The sequence below is a fragment of the Dipodomys merriami genome, unplaced genomic scaffold (assembly GCF_024711535.1).
Source record: "Dipodomys merriami isolate MVZ:Mamm:240054 unplaced genomic scaffold, mDipMer1.0.p SCAF_554, whole genome shotgun sequence".
Classification (NCBI taxonomy): Eukaryota; Metazoa; Chordata; class Mammalia; order Rodentia; family Heteromyidae; genus Dipodomys; species Dipodomys merriami.
The window spans coordinates 400640-422775 of record NW_027206129.1 but is presented as its reverse complement, the minus strand read 5'-3'; the positions used below and the strand labels follow the sequence as shown (position 1 = coordinate 422775).

At 38.8% G+C, this 22136-nt stretch overlaps 1 protein-coding gene across 3 annotated transcripts; it reads left to right on the top strand.

Annotated features, from left to right (window-relative positions):
* The first annotated feature begins 44 nt into the window (after positions 1 to 44).
* On the top strand, positions 45 to 21243 carry LOC138811986 (DNA/RNA-binding protein KIN17). 3 transcript variants are annotated; one of them, XM_069999933.1, is made up of 14 exons: positions 161 to 233; positions 459 to 533; positions 3996 to 4090; positions 5289 to 5332; positions 5419 to 5541; positions 6687 to 6868; positions 7518 to 7566; positions 8523 to 8580; positions 9517 to 9646; positions 11218 to 11268; positions 13552 to 13620; positions 14822 to 14921; positions 16272 to 16372; positions 20425 to 21243. In XM_069999933.1, exons 3-14 carry the CDS (start codon positions 4017 to 4019, stop codon positions 20485 to 20487), a joined length of 1044 nt encoding a protein of 347 aa, XP_069856034.1. In that variant the 5' UTR covers positions 161 to 233; positions 459 to 533; positions 3996 to 4016; the 3' UTR covers positions 20488 to 21243. The 3 variants fall into 3 exon arrangements, with proteins under 3 accessions (XP_069856032.1, XP_069856031.1, XP_069856034.1); XM_069999930.1 differs by lacking the exon at positions 459 to 533 and having other exon boundaries at positions 46 to 233; XM_069999931.1 differs by lacking the exons at positions 459 to 533; positions 11218 to 11268 and having other exon boundaries at positions 45 to 233.
* The last annotated feature ends 893 nt before the right edge of the window (positions 21244 to 22136 follow it).

The following is a 22136-nucleotide window of genomic DNA, read 5'->3' as shown; positions in this document are numbered from 1 at the left end:
CCTGGACCCACCTTTTTCCGGCTGTCAACTTTGTCCCGCCCCCTCCCGTCGTGACAGTTCCGCTTCCGGTCGGCGGGACTCGGCGCTCCCGAAGGCGGTCGCTAGCTGTGGTGGTCGCGATGGGGAAGTCAGATTTTCTCACTCCCAAGGCCATCGCCAACAGAATCAAATCCAAAGGGCTTCAGAAGTTGCGATGGTATTGCCAGATGTGCCAGAAGCAGTGCCGGGACGAGGTGAGTAGGCCTGTAATGGCTCCGTATGCCCCGGAGGCCGTCCCGGAAGTCCAAGTTGGGGTCCCCGGCGCGGATGAAGGCTGGCACCTGGCAGTCGCATCTTGGGGCCTCTGGGATCTTGCTGGAGCGACCCAACTGCCCAGCCCCGTAGAGCTGTGCTTCCCTGCGGGCTCGGGCCTCAGCCGGGCTCCCCGGCCCCTGACACTCTCTTCCTCCCCGCTCCAGCTCCCAACCCCCAAAGGAAACAACAACAACCACAACAAGTAAAAGGCGCGCACAGCTCTCCTGGCAGCGGGAGTGGTGAGTGCTGTGCCGGCGCGCGGCGGCTCTGACTTCACTCGTGAGAAAAGTAGGACGATTCCGAGTCGGCTTCTGATGACAAAGGAAAACAATGGTCTTTAACAAGACTTTATCGAGCACCGACAATATGGCATTGTGCTGCGCTTATAAAATGAAGGACTTAGCTGGGAGTCAGGCTGTCAGAATCATGGCTTCCAGCCGTGCCACTTAAGATTGGGCAAACTACTTACATTCTCTCTTTATTTGCCTACTCACTTGTAAAGTGAGAACCATAGTTGTACCTACTTGTCAGGAGGTGGAGGTGTGTGGGGGTGTGGAGGTGTGTGGGGGTGTGGAGGTGGGAGTGTATGTTGTGCACGCGTCCCTGTGCCTTAGCTTTTTCACTCCAGGCTAGCAATCTACATCACAGATCTCAGCCTCACCTAGGATTACAGGCTGAGCCACTGGCACCCAACTGGATGTTAAGTTTTAAGTGAGTGAATCATATGTAAAGTGAGTCAGGAAGACCTTTTTACCCTTACATGTCATGCTATGAAGTTTATACTTTTATCCCATGAATGGGGTGGATGGTGGCAGCCCATTGAAGAACTAGGAACAGATTAGTGATGTGACATTTTTCTCAGAAAAGCAAAGGATCAGTCTACTTCAGTGCTTTAGTTTAGGTAGAACATACAATGAATAATATCAATAGTTATTTTCTTTCTTTTCTCTCTAAGTCAGGGTGAGATTCTCACACAGAAAACTGGAGACTAGTACAATGGATATATGGATATTTACACATCCAGTATCTCTAGCTGCTTAGGCTGCTATAACAATACAGTAAACTAGGTGCATTTTTTTTTAGCAGTATTACTTACTATGATTTATTATAGTGAAAGAACACAAAAGAAAATAGCAAAGAGAAAACCATATGTAAACCATTCTGTAAAGTCACAAGATGCCTTAATTTCCCCTAGTAATGAATTTTGGCAACTTGTAATGAAATGTTAGGATGTAAGAGGCTGGCTGCAGACTTGGTTCTTAAGGTTTTTACTGTGGGTAGTAGACACCCATATATAACACTTGAAGTACTTTGCCATATTTATTTTTTTCTAAAATATTTTAGTGTAAACCCTAAGTATCAGGATATTCTCCCTCTGAACACTTGATATGCCTCAGCATTCCAGGATGCTTTTATTATTTACTTATTATTTTCATTTTTTATTTTTGCCAGTCCTGGGGCTTAAACTCGGGGCCTGGGCACTGTCCCTAAGCTTCTTTTCTTCTTTTGCTCAAGACTTGCACTCTACCACTACAGCGCCACTTCCAGCTTTTTCTGTTTGTGGTGTACTGAGGAATTGAGCCCAGGGCTTCATGGGTACTAGGCAAGCACTCTACCACTAAGCCACATTCCCAGTCCATCAGGATGCTTTTATATCTATCTATCTATCTATTTATCTATCTATCTATATATATATATATATATATGTTAGTGTGTCATTAATCTAGCATACTTAATCTCAAATCCTTTGTATCACACACTACCTAGTCACACTTTCAAACCAACCAAAGTTCAATCAAAAGCCATGAATTGGCCAGGTGCTGCCTATAATCCTAGCTAATGAAGAGGCTGAGATCTGGGGATGGTGATTCAAAGCCCATCTAGGCAGAAAAGTCCATGAGACTCATCTCTACCAAAAAGCCTCAAGGTATAGCTCAAGTGATAGGGTGTCAGGCTTGAGTAAAAGGCTGAGGAAAAGCCCTATGAGCACACAAGAAAAAAGCCATGAATTATATTGATTATAATACAGTATGATGTTTTGTTCTTTTTTTTTTCTGGCAGATTCTGGGGCTTGATCTGAGGGCCAGGTTGTTGTCTCTGAGATTCTTTATCTCAAGGCCAGTGCTCTACCACTTGAGTCACAGAGTCACTTCCAGCTTTTTCTGAGTAGTTTTTCTGAAGCCTGCCTGGCTTCAAACCACAAACCTCATATCTCAGCCTCCTGAGTAGTTAGAATTACAGGCATGAGCCACTAGCAGCTGGCCTTTGTTCTTTTTATTAGCCTTTAGTTTTTAGAACAGCTTTATGTTCACAGCAACAAAACCAGCTGGAAGGTACAGAGATTGCCCATATACCTCCTCTTCCCATTTGTGTATGGCTGCCCCCATCAACATCCTGCAACAGAGTATTGCATCTATTGTGGTAAGCTGAGCCTACCTTGACACATCTGTATCACCCTATGTCCAGTTTATATTAGGACTCACTCTGGTGTTGACGAGTCTGTGGGTTTTGAAAAGTGCATAATAACATGTATAATTATACAAGATACCCCTGATATCTTCTCCTCTTTAAGGAGAGCATTTTTTAAGACAAACTACACATGCTTTAAAAGACACTGCCAGGGCTGGGAAGTTGGCTCAGTGGTAGACCGCTTGCCTTGCATGTCCGAGGCCCTGGATTTGATTCCTCAGCACCACATAAGCAAAAAGAAAAAAGCTGGAAGTGGCACTGTGGCTCAAGTGGTAGAGCGCTAGCCTTGAGCTGAAGAGCTGAGGGACAACGCTCAGGCCCAGAGTTCAGGCCCCATGACCGGACCCCTCCCCCCCCCCCAAAAAAAAGAAGACACTGCCAATGCCTGATTCCTTTTTCTCTTAACACCACCCAGCTCCCACTAAAGACATACTATCAACAATTCTCAGATTTTTACTTTCATTTCCGTTAAGCACATTAACTTTTTCCATGCTTTGTGGAGACTATTTGCTTTTGGGGAGGTAGATTTTCAAAAATTAGGGAGCAGGCAAACAACCATATGTGACTTAAACACAGCAATAATACAGCACTAGCTGAAAGTTCTGCATCAACTGAACTACCCAGTATGCATGCTGGAGTTGAAAATTTTTGTTTTAAATTTTCTTTGGTATTTGTTTATCTACCATGTTTAAAAGTTTCACAAATAGAACAGGCTTACTATACTCACCATTATAATATTTTACAAAATAGCTTCTAAAAACTGTGTTCCACATTATTGGTGCTTTTAATTCTCAATTTTCTCAGGATTCTAAATTTGGAATAGAACTCACTCTCATTCACCCCACTAGTTTTTTTACTTTTGCATTGACTGGTTGAAGAGGTTTAGAACAGTTAGTTTTCCTAGTGCGTTGTCCCTATATTGAATTTTTCCATCTGATTGTCTTTTGCCTTCTTTATTGTTTAATGAGCCCTATTGTTGAGATCTTATTATTCAAACATTTTTGATTTATCTTGGGTTATTACCAGATGACAATAAATGCTACAGGGTTGTTTTGTCTGTTTGTTTTGAATTTTTTCTTATTTTTTTTTGTTGTGAAAATACTGTACAGAGGGGTTACAATTACATGGGCAAGATAATGAGTACATTTGTTATCAAGCATTGTAGCCTCCTCCTTTGTTGTTTTGTTTGTTTTTTAAAAGAATGTAATTACTACCTTTACATGTTTTTGTAGAATGGCTTCAAGTGTCATTGTATGTCTGAATCTCATCAGAGACAACTGTTGCTGGCTTCAGAAAATCCTCAACAGTTTATGGATTATTTTTCAGAGTAAGTAACTGAAAGGCATTTTCATCTCATAGACATTTATAAGTGCTTAATGCAGTTTTGTATATTGGAGATCTATTATCATTATATGCTAATATGAAGGCTCCATTATCTCTCTGCTCAGGTTTTATCTTGTGTTGAAAATCTATCACAGTATGAAATTGCTACGAAAGTGTTTCTAGTAAATATTGGTCTCCCTCTCCTATTTGAAACATACAAAACTATAAAGCTGTCTTTCATTCTGACACAATTATGACTGAGAATACAGGTCATGCTATCAACCATCCTATAGCAAATTCCTGTCCTCTTAGGAGATGTGAAGAGTGCCCATGGATGAACTACTTGAGTTTTTCTGTGCTTTAATCTCCTCATTGGTAAGACAACACTGAAAAAGTGCCTACTTCCCAGTATTGTTGCTCTTTCAGAGTCTGAAGGAAGATTAAGTACCCGGAAGAGTATCCAGTAGTCAGTGAACATTAGTTCATAATTATCGTTATTAGCATTTAGTGTTGCTTCTATATGGTAACTTTTTGTATGGCTGCTTCACTAAGGAGAAACTGTTTCAGTTCTAAATTGACTTTCCCTTAACAGCCGTTGTCTTGAAGCGGGGAGATGGTAGGGCCATAGTTTGAGGCTACCTTGGAAAAGCCCATAAGCCCAGCTATTTGGGAGGCATAGGTAGGATTGTGCTCTGAAGCAGTCAGTATTACATCCCATCTGAAAAGTAGCCAACCCAAAAAGAATTGGAGGTATGACTAAACTGGTACAGCCTCCTGCCTAGTCAGGTTTGAAGATCTGACTTCAAACTCCAACTCCTCACCTTATTCTTTCCTTTCCTTGTTTAGTTTTAAAGATTCATAGCTGTGGGGCTGGGAAGGTGGTTCAGTGGTAGAGCGCTTGCCTTGCATGCCTGAGGCCCTGGGTTCGATTCCTCAGCACCATATAAGCAAAAAGAAAAAAAGCCGGAAGTGGTGCTGTGGCTCAAGTGATAGAGCGCTAGCCTTGAGCTGAAGAGCTGAGGGACAGCGCCCAGGCCCAGAGTTCAGGCCCCACGACCGGACCCAAAAAAAAAAAAAAAAAAGATTCATAGCTGTTTCCTATATTGTTTAGGTATTAAAATGATGATTGCTTAGATTTCAGAAAGGTGGTGATATATATGTATAGAAAATACCGTAACACTTTGCTGTCTTTCTTTTACTAGGGAGTTCAGAAATGACTTTCTAGAACTTCTTAGGAGACGCTTTGGTAAGCATCTTAAGTATTGCCTAGGTAATGACTTTATAATTTTGTCTAGTCTTCTCAGGGTCACCAGTGTCACATTTTGTTCTTAGGTACCAAGAGAGTGCACAACAACATCGTCTACAATGAGTACATCAGCCACCGTGAGCACATCCACATGAATGCCACTCAGTGGGAAACACTAACAGACTTTACCAAGTGGCTGGGCAGGGAAGGTAAGAGGAGAGCTGCCATGTGGCTTCATTAATGGGAGTGAGAGGATGTGTAATTTTTAAATCAAATAGAAGAGAAGATATGTGAGGGCAATTTCAGAATGGGAGAAGAGGGACATACTATTCCAGGGTTGGTTTCATTTATTATCTAGGGTTTTGTTTTGTTTTGTTTTGGGTTGGTCGTGGGGCTTAAACTCTGGACCTGGGTGCTGTCCCAACTCGAGTGCTCTGCCACACCTCCACTTCCAGTTTTCTGGTGCTTAATTGGAGATAAGAGTCTCACGGCCTTTCCTCCCCAGGCTGGCTTTGAACTGCCATCCACAGATCTCAGACTCCTGTGTAGCTAGGATTATAGGTGTGAGCCCCTAGCTGTGTACTGCTCCTTTTAAGTTAACAAAACATCATGTACTCATTGGATATTCAATACTTAGAAATGGTTAGATAATTGCTATGCTAAACAATTGTTTTTCCATGTGCTTCTCTGTTAAATGTTACCTTAGTATAATATATAAAATGCACAACAATCTTTTCTGTTTAAAGAAAGAGTGATACCACTTCACTCACAGTAAGTGCCAGTATTCCAAATTCATGTGCTTGAATCTATTTGCTATATTGCAGAAGTGAAACACACTTGTATTTATATTCTGCTTGATTTAGATTCAAACTTACATAATCTGTAATTTGTTTTTTACTAGCATACATTGGGTGTGCAAGAGGGGTTTCACTGTGACATAGCCTTATGTACAGGGTGTCCCAACCATCCATTCTCTCCCTCATTCTCCTCCCCTCCCCTCTCCCTCTTAAAAAATGATTTCATCAGGTATCATTTTATATTTTCATAAGTACAAATAAACTACACTGACCATATCCATCCCCATTTCCCCACTTCAGTAGCCCTCTCCCTCCCACTGTTTGCCCACCCTGCCATCTGAGCCTGTGTTACTTTTTGGCCATTCCTTTTTCTTTTAGTGTTCATTTATTGCATGGAGGAGTTTTGCTATTGCATTTCAGATGTGTGTGTGTTATGTTTTTCTCAGAATAACCTCGTCTGTTGCTCTTTTCTTCCACTCCTTGGATCAACAGCTTTCATTGAGGCTCCTTTTGCCATCACCATACACAGTCACACTGTATCTGTTGTTTTCTTTAAGGCTTGTGCAAAGTGGATGAGACACCAAAAGGCTGGTACATTCAGTACATAGACAGGGACCCAGAAACTATTCGGCGGCAACTGGAGCTAGAGAAAAAGAAGAAGCAGGACCTTGATGATGAAGAAAAAACTGCCAAGTTTATTGAAGAGCAAGTGAGACGAGGTCTGGAAGGGAAAGAGCAGGTGGGCAGTGGCCTCATCCTCCACAGAGGCCATGTACAAGTCTGACAGAGTATTGCTTGCTGTTAACTGAGTTGGGTATTGTCATTAAGGAGGAGCAAGAGCACAACAAGACTAGGAGTTGAACCAGTTCCTCACTTGCTAACTTTATAATCTTGGAGTCATTAAGTAATCTTCCTAAACTGTAGCCTCTTTATCATTAAAGCAGAGATGGTCCCTAATCTCATCCAATTGCAGTTAGTACAACATTGAAATTAAACACAGTATGAAGACAGCTGTGGCCCAATGTTGGTGGCTCATGCTGGTAGTCCTAACTACTCAGGTGGCTGGAGGGTAGAGGTTTGAAGCCAGCCTAGGCAGAAAAGTCCGTGGGATTCTGTCTCTAGTTAACAAGCAAAATATCAGACCCAGGATATGGCTGAAGAGAGCCTGCCAGCTGTGAGGATTTCATTTTATCATGTCATTTTATGAATATAGTGCATATTTATGTAATTTCTTAATTGGGAATGTAATCCATAGTTTTGTCTTTGAGCTACTTTGCAACATCAGTAAGTTACATCAGTAAGTTATAATTTAAACCTACTGACTGCTAATAGTAAATACACTGTAAACCACATCTTCAAGTTTTTTCTTTGCTTTTTTTTTCCCCCAGGAGACCCCTGTTTTCACAGAATTAAGCAGAGAAAATGATGAAGAGAAAGGTTGTTTTTAAATTTCCTTTTTAAATATTTTAAACAATTACTTTGTACCTGCTGACTAAAGGAAAACAACTTGTCTGGGAAGAAAGCATTTACTTCATCAGAGTTTGACTGTTCTTATCTATAAAATGAAAATATAATAGTGTGAATTGGATGGGAATGCCTTCACCCAGAAGTAGCAGAAAATAATATAGGTTTAGGCAAGAAGGAAATTTCTTGCTGTAATAAAAACCTCAGAGGCAAAATGGGGTCATGCCATACAGAGACAAGGTAGCTGCCAGCATTCCATCCATCACATACAGACTCAGCATTTTCCAATGGATGGCAGAAAGCATCTCTTCCAGAGCAAGCAAACTTCCTAGAAGACAGTCATCATCCCAGTGGACTTGCTTTCAAATGCCATTGTGCCAGAACTGTTTCACATACGTACCCTAAAAGCAGTCACAGGTTTTATATTGATTGATGTAGACAAATCGACATAAAATTTATCCCAGCATAAATTGACCTCAGAGCTGAAGATGGTGTTATATCCCCTCAACCACAGGGAAGAGGTACGGACATGTAAACCAAGTTGGCGTACTAGTAAGAATGGAAGAGGAGGGCAGGATGTCAAAGCAGCCAGTACTGACTGCTAGAGTGACATAATGGATAAGGTCCTGCCCCACTCTACAAGTACCAGCTGAGGATATTTTGCAGGAATCTGAGAGGAATATTTTTAGCCTCATTGATCAAAAATGTTTGTGACTAAGGCTAGACACAGGGCGCATGCCTGTGAGTGTGAAGGACCAGTGTTGGCTGCACAGTGAGAGCTGTCTCAAAAAACAAAGTTTGTGAAGTCTATGAAATCTTTAAGAAGTTTTATTATATAAGTTTTCTTAAATATGCATGTATGTGTGTACCAATAAATACATATATATAATATATATATATATATATAGAATAATTTTTTTTCCCTCTAGTTACATTTAATCTGAATAAAGGAGCATGCAGTTCAGCAGGAACATCTTCCAAATCCAGGTGAGTTGCAGCTAGAAATCATACAGCTGTGCAAGTCTTGGAGATGGTGGTTGCTACAGTTGAAGTGCCCCAAACCTTTTTCTCAACTGTAGTGATTAGAGTGGCATTCAGGGGACGCCATGTGCCGGCATTAGAGAATTTTAAATGTACACTACCAAACTCTAGACACTTAGGACCAATATAAAACAGTTAAGTGGCATGCTGAACTTTACTTTAAAACCACCGTCAGTACGGTGTCAGACTCTTAGTAATTGTTTTAAAACCTCTTATCTGATTCTTGGAATCAAGCTGAGTTGGGCCATCCTATCCAAAAGTTTTTTTGTTTTTTGTTTTTTGCCAGTCCTGGAGCTTGAACTCAGGGCCTGGCCACTGTCCCTGAGCTTCTTTTGCCCAAGGCTAGCACTCTACCACTTGACCCATAACACCACTTCTTTCTCTTTATGTGGTACTGAAGAATTGAACCCAGGTCTTCATGAATGCTATGTGAGCACTCTACCACTAAGCCACATTCCCCTCCCAGATTCTTTTTTCTTTTTCTTTTTTTGTGATATTGGTGTGATTGAACGAAAGCTTTGTGCATGCTACACAAGTGCTCTGCCCCTGAACTGTGTCCCCAGGATATTACCAAAAACCATTACAGAGGAGAATGTAAAGATTAAATGAGTGCGTAATGTTCCTCATGAGTAGCTGCAAACCCTCATCTCCAAATGCTGAAGCCTGTGTCCCCACCATATTGCATATGGTGCATATTGCATGTACTGAATTAGCCAGAGAGGACATAAGGGGAGCGAAGGCAGGCAAGCTGTGTCCTCGTGTGCTGTTATGCAGAAGATGCAGGCACATCCTTTGTTTTGGCTGCATTTATGTTCTACTGTTGGTTGTACATGTGTGTAAACTACATTGCGTATAGCAATCATGGTTCTGTTCTATTCCCAGTTCTTTGGGGCCAAGTGCCCTGAAAACGTTAGGGAGTGCAGCGTCGGTAAAGCGAAAAGACTCTTCCCAGAGCTCAGCGCAGGCTAAAGAAAAGAAGAAAAAGAAATCTGCACTGGATGAAATCATGGAGGTATGATACCATATGAGCTACATCCATACATGCAAACAATTAGTGGAAAAATGTAACTCAAGTCAGAGGAAAAGTAAGTTACACCACTTACCACATTACTATAAAGTTAGGGAAATTTTTCTGTGTGTTGAGGGAAAAGAAGCCTTGGTTTGTCTGAGCTAATTAGAGCATCATGCTGCCCTCCCCCACTCCCCTTGTGTTTATTCTCTTGTCTCTAGAGCTAACTTTGAAACTCTCCAAACAGTTATGTTAGTATTTGATTAGGACTTCAGTGGTATTTCAGATTGAACTCCTCTGGTGGTCCTCCCGCTAACATTTGTACCTCCTGGTGCCCCTGACACCCAAGTATCACCTCCTAGCCAGCTGAGACATGCTTTTATTTTTATTTTACCTAATGCTTTATATATGTGATGGGTCATTGACCATGTATTTCCTCGATTTAGGGCCATCTTATCCAAAAGATTCTTTTTTTCTGTGAAACTGGTGTGATTGAACCAAAGCCTTGTGCATGCTACACAGGTGCTCTGTGCCTATCCTGGAGCTTGAACTCAGGCCCTGAACATTCTCTGAGCTTTTATGCTCAAGGCTGGTGTTCTATCACTTGAGCCAAAGCTCCACTGTAGCATTTTGGTGTTTAATTGGAAATAAGAGTCTCATAGACTTTCTTGCCTGGGCTGACTTTGAACTTCAATGCTGAGATCTCAGCCTCCTGAGTAGATAGAATTATCTACTCAGTAGGTATGAGCTACTAGTAGGTATGAGCTAGTAGCTCATACCTTGCTGTTGGAGGATTTTAAAACAAGGATTAGAATGACATTATTGGATCCCATTCAGAGTTGTGTTTAAGGTTAGTTTGAAGCAGTTGGGAATGAAAAAGGCATGGTATATAGCCATAATAGACAGCACTTTCTCTTTTTGTCTCTCTTAGTTACATCTCTCTTGGTGGTGATTGTCTTCTATTTGACTTCTGAGCTTTTATTCTCATTGCCTTCTCTTGCTTTCAGACTGTGTCCCCAGCCATGCCATGCTAAATTGTCTATATTTTCACCACATGAAAAATAATTTATACATTTCCAGCTTGTGACAGTCACAGAGGATGGGGAAAATGCAAGGAGGGTACTGTGGGATTGGCAGACGGCTTTCAGTATTGAGCAGCCTAAGTGGTTTTTGTGTTTTGGTCAGCTAGCTGGCCTTATCACATATTTTTTTGTTTTGGTTTTGGTTTTTTTAAATCCAATGATCCATTTTCTTATTTCAAAATGAATTAACACCTCTCTAAGTGGTGGTGGTACATGCCTAACACTCAGGAAGTAAAGGCAGGAAGATTTCACGTTTGCATTTAGTGTGGTCTACATAGCAAGCTCCAAGCTACACCAGACTCCATAGTAAGACTGTCTCAAAAACAAGCAAACAAACAAGTTAATTAATGCTTAAAAAATTTATTAGAGCTTATAAACCTTATCATTGGTGAAATATGAATTGCATAGTGTCATTTTGCTAAGTAGAATAGTATTTTGAAATAAACAGGATTCTAAGGAGAATATTTTCAGGATATCTTGTGTGTTCTGTAGATCGAAGAGGAAAAGAAAAGAACATCCCGAACTGACCACTGGCTGCAGCCTGTACGTGTTACGACTGTACCTTTTACCTCCTACATTTGCATTCAGTGAATGATGTAGCCACCTTTGGTATAACTAAATTTCCTAAATATATGTAAAATTTGTAAATGGAGTTAGTTATCATTTGTAGTGACTTTCTACTGAACTTTAATTAATTATTGGGTGCAACTATGTTGCGTTCATAGATCAGTGGTGTTCCTTTAGTTTAGTGCTGAGTTTATGGTCACCGTGAATTTGAGCCTGGAATTAGTTGCAGATTTTTTTGTTGTTGTTATAGGACGGAAATGATGTATTTTCAGAAATGGGATTAAAGTATACCATTGTAAATGCTGAAATGTATAGTCTTTAAGTCATACTTTTAAGTACTTTGTAGGAAAAAAAACAGACTTTAATTTGACAAGACAAGGGAGGCTTGTTTTTAATTGCTTATTTTAGAATAATAACTTGAAACTATGTACATATTTGATATATAGCTCTACATACTACATTCATAATGACATGATTTTTTTGTTCATAAATGTCTTACCTCTGGGATTTTTGCTTCATCAATATAAATTTTCTCATTGAGGGGAGCAGTATTAGGGTTTGAATTTAGCCTTGCACTTGCTAGACAGTGCTCTACTGCTGAGCCATGCCTCCAGCCTTGTTTTTCACTTGTTTTTGAGATAAAGTCTCATTCTCTAGATTGCAACTAGAGTGTAATATTCCTGTTTTAGGCTTCCCAGTTTAACAGGCACATACAAGTCAACTCAGTTTTCCTCTGTTGAGATGAAGTCTTAAGAGTTTTCTACCTAGGTTCGTGGAATTGCAGTCCTTCTGATCTCAACCTCTGATATAGCTGTTATTATCACTTACGCTTGCCCTTGAGAGTTATTTTTAAAATACATATGCTTTAGTACTACTGCCATCCAGTCTCCTAGTGTGAAAGGCAGATTGTTTTACTCACCTTCCAAGTTCTGATGTATACCCTTACTAAGAACAATTGATGTAAAGTAAAAGGAAAACCAACATGAAGATATATGTGTATATGTATATTTATATATACATATATATATATAAATATATACACATATAATTTCAAATTTTTATTGGTCCCCTCCAAATTCTCTTTTCATTGAGCATACTTTCAGTTAAACTTTATTTCTTACTTGGTAATTTTCTCTTACAAAAAATTCATGTTTTTCATAGTTTCTCTTAGAATTATGTTAAAAGTGCCAAGTAGCCAACACTGCATTAGTGGTTCAATGTGTCTCTTATTTGATAGGTAGTAAAGTTTATTGAAATACCCAGCTGACTATAGAGATATATTTGAAAGACTTTATTTTTTCAACTTAGCAAAAGAAACATTTTGAACAGATCTATTTTTGTTGGCAAATATAATTGTCTTAAATTACTACAGTATAAAACTGTAAGAACTTAGGAGAAATTTAGCCTAGATATTTTATGGCCTAACTCAGATAGGGTGTTTTGTCATCAGTTGTCTAATTATCTCCTTATAGTTCTTAATAATTTGTTTTTATCAGGTTTTGGTACACCTTTAGGAAGTGCTTGTGACCATTTCTTCTATTTACTTGAAATGGCGATTATAGAATCCCTGCAGTGAATGTAGCCATGCATCAAGCAAATTAATTGCCTAATCCAAATCACAAAAAGAATGAGAGCAGTGAAACTAGTATGAAGTAAGCCTGGATTTCTCCTGTTTCCAAAGACATGCTCACCAGATTGATACTTTCAGCTAGAGCGGATCTAGAGGAATCCTGTTTACTTTTTTTGTTGTTTTTTTAAAAATCAGCCTAATGAAGAAAAATTCCGCCTGTTGACAAACCTTGTGAAAGCCAAGTGCCAGTGGCCTATACCTGTAATGCTAACTTCTCAAGAGGCTGAGATCTGAGCACAGTTCAAAGCCAATCTGGGCATAAAAGTCTAGGAGACTGTCTAGTTGGCCAAGAAAATATGAGACTGGAGGCATGGTTCATGTGGTAGAGCATTCATTAGCTGTGAATGGTAAAAGTCCCTGCTCTCAAGAAACCTTCACTGTGAAAACCAGCCAGTTTGTTTTGTTTTCCCTTTCGGTAACTATGTTGAATAAAAAAGAGGAAAAGGAAATAAAGAATTACTAACACAATGTTTAGCCTTTATTGGGAAGAGTTAGAACTGTAATTTCTAAATTATTATTTAGCAGAAGAGTTCCATTTTACTATGTTTTTATTGAATGTGACTTAAAAGTATGGAGTAAACAAAATTTGAGACTTTTCCTTCATCTTTACTTTTTCTGTTATTTTCTAGGAAATCATTGTAAAGATTATAACCAAAAAACTTGGAGATAAATATCATAAGAAAAAGGCTATTGTTAAGGTAGGGAGAATGTGTATGTGTCTTGTGTGTCTGTATGTGTGATGGTACTGGGGCTTGAACCCAGGAACTTTTACTTACAGCTTGCACAATATAACTTGAGCTATGCTTCCAATTTCAGCTCTTTGCTGGTTAATTGAAAATAATGATATTGTTTTGTCTGCCCAGGCTGGCTTCAAACCATAATCACCAGATCTCAATCTACTAGTAGCTAGGATTATAGGCATGAGCCACCATCACCCAGCTGAGAATTCGTAAAAAAAAAGAAAGAAAAGAAAAGCTGATGGGTGACCAAGTGAAACTATTAGAAATCAAATCCTTATAGCAGAAGTATTGGGTCTATGTTTCTAAAAATTACATGAAATGAAATCTAAGTTCACAACTTTTGGAGACATACTTTCTTTTCAGTTCACCTTGGTCTGTTTTCTTAATGGATCAGACAGGATATATGAAACCCCATCAGTCTTGATTTAAAACTCAATGTGAAAGCTTTGCTAATTATCAGTTAAATGTATTGTCTTGCTAATGATAGACACTATACTTACAGTCTAGAGATCTCATGAGGCCTTTCTTTCTTTCTTTTTTTTTTTTTTTTTGGGGGGGGGGTGGATCCGGTTGTAGGGCCTGAACTCTGGGCCTGGGACCTGTCCCTGAGCTCTTCAGCTCAAGGCTAGCGTTCTACCACTTGAGCCACAGCGCCACTTCCGGCTTTTTTCTTTTTGCTTATGTGGTGCTGAGGAATTGAACCCAGGGCCTCATGCATGCAAGACAAGCGCTCTACCACTGAGCCACCTTCCCAGCCCCAGAGGACTTTCTTTTATATTGCTTGGGAAACAATCTATTGACTGCCATAGAGTTTTGAAATTTCTGTCTTTTTCTGCTTTTTCATATTCCCTGAATATAGCTTGATCCCAGCACCCAGCCTTGTGTATTTGTGAGTGGCCCTTCTTCTGTACTTACTCTAAGTCTTATTCTAAGATCATCAGTCTCTTATTCTTTCCAGATGAAAACATCAACTAAGCTTTGAAATGAGTTCTTTATTAAGCACCATGGGCTGAGAAATCAAGCATAATAATCTGGAAAATCGCATTATTTATAGAAGAAATGACTCATTCAATTGCAATTTCATTTGTTTTTATTTTATTCCTTTTTACCTAGTTTTTACATATTCTTGTATTACAAAAGTGTTCATTTTACACAACAGGAAGTAATTGACAAGTATACAGCTGTTGTAAAGATGATTGATTCTGGAGATAAGCTGAAACTTGACCAGACTCATTTAGAGACAGTAATTCCGGCACCAGGTAAATCTGTTTGCAGACCAACAGTCTAATACGTATGTTATGAAAATGATCAGTTCTATTCTGGAAACCATACCTGCCTTTTGACATTATTGGATAGTTAGGGGCATGTTTCCATTTAGAAACATTAACTGCCAGCATAACCTATACCATTTAACCAACTTCAGGTGGCTTAATACTTTATCACCCCTCTGAGCAAGCCATTTGAAGGCATGAGTGAATTTTCCTTCCTGCAGTTTGTTTCTTCTAAAGCAAAACATGGACAAAAATCAATCATATTAGGTATGTTATTAACATTTTTAGCTACCAGTTAAAGTCTGTCTGTCTATGTATATTTCTTTGGGTTCTTATCCACATCTATATATTTTGGTTTGCATTGTTAGCCTCTGATTTCAGAATATTCTTCTGTGTGTTATTGCTGGCATTGATGATGTGAGCCTTGGCGACTGTCTTTATTAGTTTATTTGTCCTATTCCTCATTTTTTTCCCTCTTAAAATAACTCACAGATAAGAAAATTTTTCATCACTTTTATTGATATATTATCAGTGTGTATGTAGTAAATGGCACATATATAAAAAAATGCAGTTTGACCCATTTTAACATTTGACTACTCTGAAACCATCCTGTGGTCAAGATAATGAATATGACCCTTCATTTCCTATTCTAATCCTCTGCCCTCAACTTCAGCCTTCCTTCTCTTTCCAGGCAATCCCAGATCTGTTTTTTTGTCACTCCAGTTTAGTTCATATTTTTCAGAGCTTTTATAGTCTTTTTCTTAGGGAGGAGAGTGAGCCTGTTGTATAACTATAGTTCATTTTTTTGTGTTGCTGAATAGTATGCCATTGTATAGGTAGATCACAGATTGGCCAAGTCAGTTGTTGATAGACATTTAGATAATTTGTAGTTTTTTACAGGTGCAGATAAAACTGCTGTGCACATTCATGTTTGTGTATTCGTGAATATGATTTCTTTTCTCTTGAGTAAATGCTTTAAGTGGCCCAGTTGTATGGTAGGCATAAGGTTACATTTTTATGAAACTGCCAAACTATTTAAGGAATTAGAAAAGACAAAGTAAACTAAATTTATTCTGATTACTTCTGACTTTACCATTTTTTCAGAATATATAATCTAAAATTAAAATATATCTCTTTAACAAATGAATGGGAAGAATGAGGAATATTATGTAACTATAGTCAAACTCTTTTCAAAGTTTGCAATTCTTACATGATTGAGAACTTCTAAGAGAAGGGTTTTGAGTTCCTTGTGTTTATTCAGTGTGGTGTATTTTGCCCTGACAAGAAAAACCTAGCTGTTTTCTTTGTGTTAACTTTTACATTCATTCCCCATCATAGGAAAAAGAATTCTAGTTTTAAATGGAGGCTACAGAGGCAATGAAGCCACGCTGGAATCCATCAATGAGAAGACCTTCTCAGCCACCATCACCATCGAAACTGTAAGTATGTTCACACAAGGCAAAGGTTCAAAACACACTCTACTGCTTTTTAATTGTAATGGTCTTTGTTTTAGAATCTGGGGTTCTTGTTTACCTTCCCTCCCATTTAGATATCTATACACAGGGCTTGGAGGGAGGCTCAAGTGGTAAAATGCTTATTACATTAGCAAGCACAAGGCACTAAGTTCAAACGCCACTGAAAATATTTATAAGCCTATTTTCTTGAGTGGTTGTGCCTTTGAATGAAGCATTTTATTTTTTCATTACCAAAGAATATTCATTACTGTGCAATCAGTATTCATTGTGTTCATTGTGTCTGTTACTTTTCAGTCTTCATATTTTATAAAATTGTGTACACAATGAACAGTTCTATGTACTAAATTTTTTTCCCTCATATAATATAAATTTTGATTTGGAATACTAAAATTAGTGGAGAGACTATAGACAAAGTTGATAGGGAAGCTGCTGTAGTGGTCAACTATGTTTTTAAGTGTCAGACGCCTCCCCCTTTCATAGAGAATTTAAGGTACCATACATCAGTACAGTAATGTCAGGAACTCTGCTGTAGCAATCACATTCTTATCAGAGATCACTGACAAGGGTCTGAGTGGGGCCCAGATATCATCTGAAGGAAAGGCTCTTAGAGCTCTGCACTGTTGTTGCACAGTATACTTTCATCTGTAAACAAGAGTTTGTCATCGTCAGTATTCTAAGTTTTAGTATTCTGAGGCTAATATACCTCTTAAGACAACCTAATAGAAGTTTATAATCATTCCAGAAATTTTATGTGTTCTCTTGGTTATCCATAGGCCCATTAAGCCGGTAGGCCTGTTAAAAGATATGTATCTCAAAGAGTTTTTAGAAAAGCCATTTAGGTTCTTATTTGAGGGATTCCACATCCAGTTTCCATGCCTTGCATCCCTCTTTACTATTTGGGCCTTCAGAATTAAAGGGTTTTTTTTTTTTTTTTTTTCTAAAAACAAATGATCTAAGCCCATAACGGGTAGGAAGAGTTCAAAAGAATAAGACAATCGCCACAGTATTTTAAATACTGTGAAAACAAGTGTCCAGTGTGCATTATTAAACAGGACTTGAAGGGATTCTACTCAGAAGGCCTCTAAATCCACTGTTCCACTGAACAGTGGGATTTAAAAAAAGTTTTTTTGTTGTTCTTATTTGGTTGTTTTGTTTTGTTTTGGTGCCAGTCCTAGTACTTGAACTCAGGGCTGAGTTGCTGTTCCTGAGCTTTTGTGCTCAAAGCTGAGTCCCAGCTCCACTTCTGGCTTTTTGGTAGTTAATTGGAAATAAGAGTCTCATAGACTTTCCTGCCTTTGCTGGTTTTGAACTACAATTCTCAGATCTCAGCCTCTTGAGTAGCTAGGATTACAGGCATAAGCCACCAGTGCCCAGCTTGAGCAGTGTTTTGTTTTGTTTTTTTCTTTTTCCTTTTTTTCAGTCCTAGGGCTTGAACTCAGGGCCTGAGCACTGTCTCTGAGCTTCTTTTGCTCAAGGCTAGCACTCTACCACTTTGAGGCACATCACCACTTTTGGCTTTTTCTGTGTATGTGATACTGAGGAAGTAAGCCCAGTACTTCATGCATGCTAGGTAAGCACTCTGCCACTAAGCCATATTCCCAGCCCATTGAACAGTGGTTTTAAAAACAAAAATTGATGCTGTTCCAAGTGGAAACATTTGGCATAAAAGTAAAAAAAAATTTTTTTAATTTTTTTTATTTTTATTTTTTTTGTCAGTTGTGGGGCTTGAACTCTGAGTCTGGGAGCTGTCCCAGCTCAAGGCTAGCGCTCTACCACTTGAGCCACAGTGCCACTTCCGGCTTTTTTCTTTTTGCTTATGTGGTGCTGAGGAATCGAACCCAGGGCCTCATGCATGCAAGGCAAGCGCTCTACCACTGAGCCACCTTCCCAGCCCAAAAGTAAAAATAATTTCAACAGCTGTGGGGAACCAATTCCATCTTTTCTCTCCATTCAAAATCAACTGTCTTCAAGTGGAGAATGCCTAAAGGGTACATTTCCTTCTGCATGGCTTGCCAGAACTGAAACCAGTGTCTTTAGATCCTAAGCCCAAACCCAGGAGTTCCCCAGGTCTGGCTGCTTGCCTCTTTTATAGTAATGCGGGCTTGTCAGTTGAGATTCCTGGTGGTTTCTGTACATAAATGGTTACATTAACAGTGAATGTTGCCCAGTCTAGAATCCTCCATCTAGAAGTGGCTATAAAAGAGAAAAGAGATCCTGGTTTTTTTGTTCGTTTTTTTTTTTGTTTGTTTGTTTGTTTGTTTTTTGTCAGTCGTGGGGCCTAAACTCTGGGCCTGGGCACTGTCCCTCAGTTCATCAGCACTCTACCACTTGAGCCACAGTGCTATTTCCCGCTTTTTCTGCATACATGGTGCTGAGGAATTGAACCCAGGGCCTCATGCATGCAAGGCAAGCTCTCTACCACTGAGCCACCTTCCCAGCCTGAGATCCTGGGTTTTTTTGCTCACACATTAATGGTCATTCAGGAAGTTCCTTTGAAATTGGATGTCTTACTGGAGAGTCAATCCTCAACTCCAGCAAGAGAAGAATGTAGGCAAGTGTAAAATGTAATAAAAGTGATAGGAAAGTGCATTAAAAAAGGAATTCACTTTGAATAGACTGAAAGTGGGTCACCTCTAGTGTGAGAGTGACCCCTAATGGCAGACTTTTCATCGCCTGAACATTGACCCTAAGCAGGCTTAGCTTTTTAGCTGTTAGTCTAATGAACTCAAATGTCTGGCTGCCTTTTTATTCAGATTTGTTAAAAAGGCATAATGGACTGAAGACTTTTAAACACAATAATGAAAAATTCAATTTTGGTCACAGTTTATCTGTTTTTTTGTTTTTTGTTTTATTGTCAGTCATGGGGCTTGAACTCTGGGCCTGGGCGCTGTCCCTCAGCTCTTCAGCTCAAGGAGAGCTCTTTACCACTTGAGCCACAGTGCCACTTCCAGGTCACAGTTTATCTGGAAACTTAGTTCCTTAAGAAAAGAGCAACAGTTTTAAGGGAAATTCTGATTCTCATTCCACTATTCTCTTATACTTTGTAAGGATCTACTTTCTTTTTTTTTTTTTAATTTAATTTAATTTTATTTGTGAACATACTGTACAGAGGGGTTACAATTACATGGGAGCTCATGCTCACACATGTTCTGTTTTCTAACAGCTCTATAATGTAGGCACTGTTATCTCACATGGGGGACACCGGGAAAGAGAACTGAATGGGAAAACCGTAAAGGCCACCTACTGGTGGTGGGAGTGAAACTCCTGCAGTGTATATTAGCCTCAGTGCTGCTGGGTTGCATCTTGTTCTAAAGATTTCCCCTTTGCCTTTTTGTTGGATGTGAAAGGAGGAAGAAAATATATTTAAAGTTAAACCCATTTTATGTAATATTGACCAGCCCCCCAAATCATCACTAAACTGGAAGACAAGTTATCGATTATCTGGATTGCTTATGATGATGTTCTAAAAAAAGAAATCTCCAAGTAGATAATGGCGTTGTAAAAGTTCAACATGGGTTTTCTTTATCAGGGAACATTGGTAACTTGTACATCAGGATCCTTCCAACTGGGGCTCAACCATCTTCAACAAGTGGCTTGTTCAGTTGTCATGTGAGATGGGCAGGTTATAAGAGATCATGGCATATTGTACCAGGAGATCAACATGGCCAAGCCATGTCTTATATAGGCTTCCCATGGGTAGGAGCTCCAGCTATGGCCATTAGCTTCCCTAGTCACAGTAGAATTCAGAAACTGTAGCCCTTTATCCAAGAAGCTGAACACATACTGAATAGCTACCAAATTCCTGCCATACAACCTACTAATAACACATTTCAAACATCACTGGAGAAAACATGGTGACTTTTCATTGTAATACCATTGATTTTTCAAATGCATAGGTTTAGAGATGTTTTAGAGATATAGAAAAGGCCCATTTGCATTGATAGTGTGGTCTCATGTTTTTGCCTTTTAAGCACATTTGTCTTTTTAACATTTTCTTCAATTATTTGAATTTCTAGGGGCCTTTAAAAGGACGGAGAGTTGAAGGAATTCAATATGAAGACATATCTAAACTTGCCTGATTGAAAAATTTGTTAACAATACATTAAAATAACTCTAAAGCATCAAATTGATGTTTGCCAAAGCATTGTGAGACTCTACTGTGTTAGGGTATTTCTTTTGTATAAAACAAATGGTTTTATTTAAATATTACTGTATATTTGTGTAAAGTTATAGAAAAATTTAATTATGTCTCCTGAAGTACCAAAACTGTAAATTTTGTCCTTGTTGCTTTTTTTTGTAATAGTTCCTTGATGATTTTCTATCTTCATTAAAGAATATTGTAAAGTGTTTTATATAACAGTTTAGAATCATATGATTGGATACTTCTAAGTATATTTTAGTAGCAAAATAGCAAAGTTGAATTATAATTAAAAGTTTTCAAGCCAAGCTATAAATATAATAGTTTTATTGTGATGTAATTCACATTTCACACAATTCACCATTTAAAGTATAAGTAGTTTCCAATATATTTAGAGTTGTGCAACCATATCTACTATCTTAATTGAGGGGGGGCAGTGTATTTTTAGTCACCTCAGTAAGAAACCTGTAAACAATCTATTTTTTCCCAACCTCTCCCAGCCCCTGACAACCATTAGTCTACTTTGTATCTGTATAGACTTAACTATTCTGTGCATTTTATATAAATGGAAAAATACAATGTCTTCTATGTGAAGTGTCTTAAACTTTGTGTTATAATATCTTTGAGACTTATCCATGTTATGTCATTTAGGGGTACTTCATTTCTTTTATTACCAAACACTATTCCATTGTGTGGACATCCTGTGTTGTTTATCTATCAGTTGGTGGGCATTTTGGCTGTAGCTACTTTTTAGCTACTATGAATGGTGCTCATGACAATTACACATCAGATTTTACAGAGTCCTGTGTAACTCATCATGTGTAATACTTTGAGGAACTGCTGAACTGTTTTACAAAGCAGCTTCATCATGCCAACAATTCTGAACTATATAGTTCTATATTGAAGTAGAGCAGTGTAATATTTAGATATAAAAACAGGAAACATATCTCACACTTGATTATATCTATCTAAGCCTACCAACCAGGGACATTTGTAAGTCACATAACTAACCACAAGGGAGTGCAGCAGGACTTCAGTGTACACAGCATTATCATGATATCAGCTCAAGGCTAGCACTCTACCACTTGAGCCACAGTGCCTCTTCTGGCCTTTCTGTTTATGTGGTGCTAAGAAATTGAACCCAGGGCCTCATGCGTGGGAGGCAAGCACTCTACTACTGACCCACCTTCTCAGCCCTCCATTTGTTTTTAAAAAGAATAGCTCAGGATGCTTCATAAAGTACTGAATTTAGGTCTTAGTGTCATGTTGGTTAGCACAATAACATACAGAAAAAAATATAGCTCAGGATCCTATTTTTGTGCTTTAAAACAAAATTTTACTGAACTGAACCTGAATACACTGCTTTATTTCATTCAGAGATGATTTCAGGAAGATATTGATGAAAAGAAATGTTAAAAGGTAGAGATGAAGCATTTTCCAATGAAGTAAATCACAGTTGATTCTGAATTTACAGAATTAGGGAGTTATATGTAATTGGTTACATCATCTCTTCGCTGAAATTATTCAGGCCAGATTTCTAGCAAGTCAGGTTTCAGATGTTAACCTGTTTAGTTACACTTCTCTCTGATG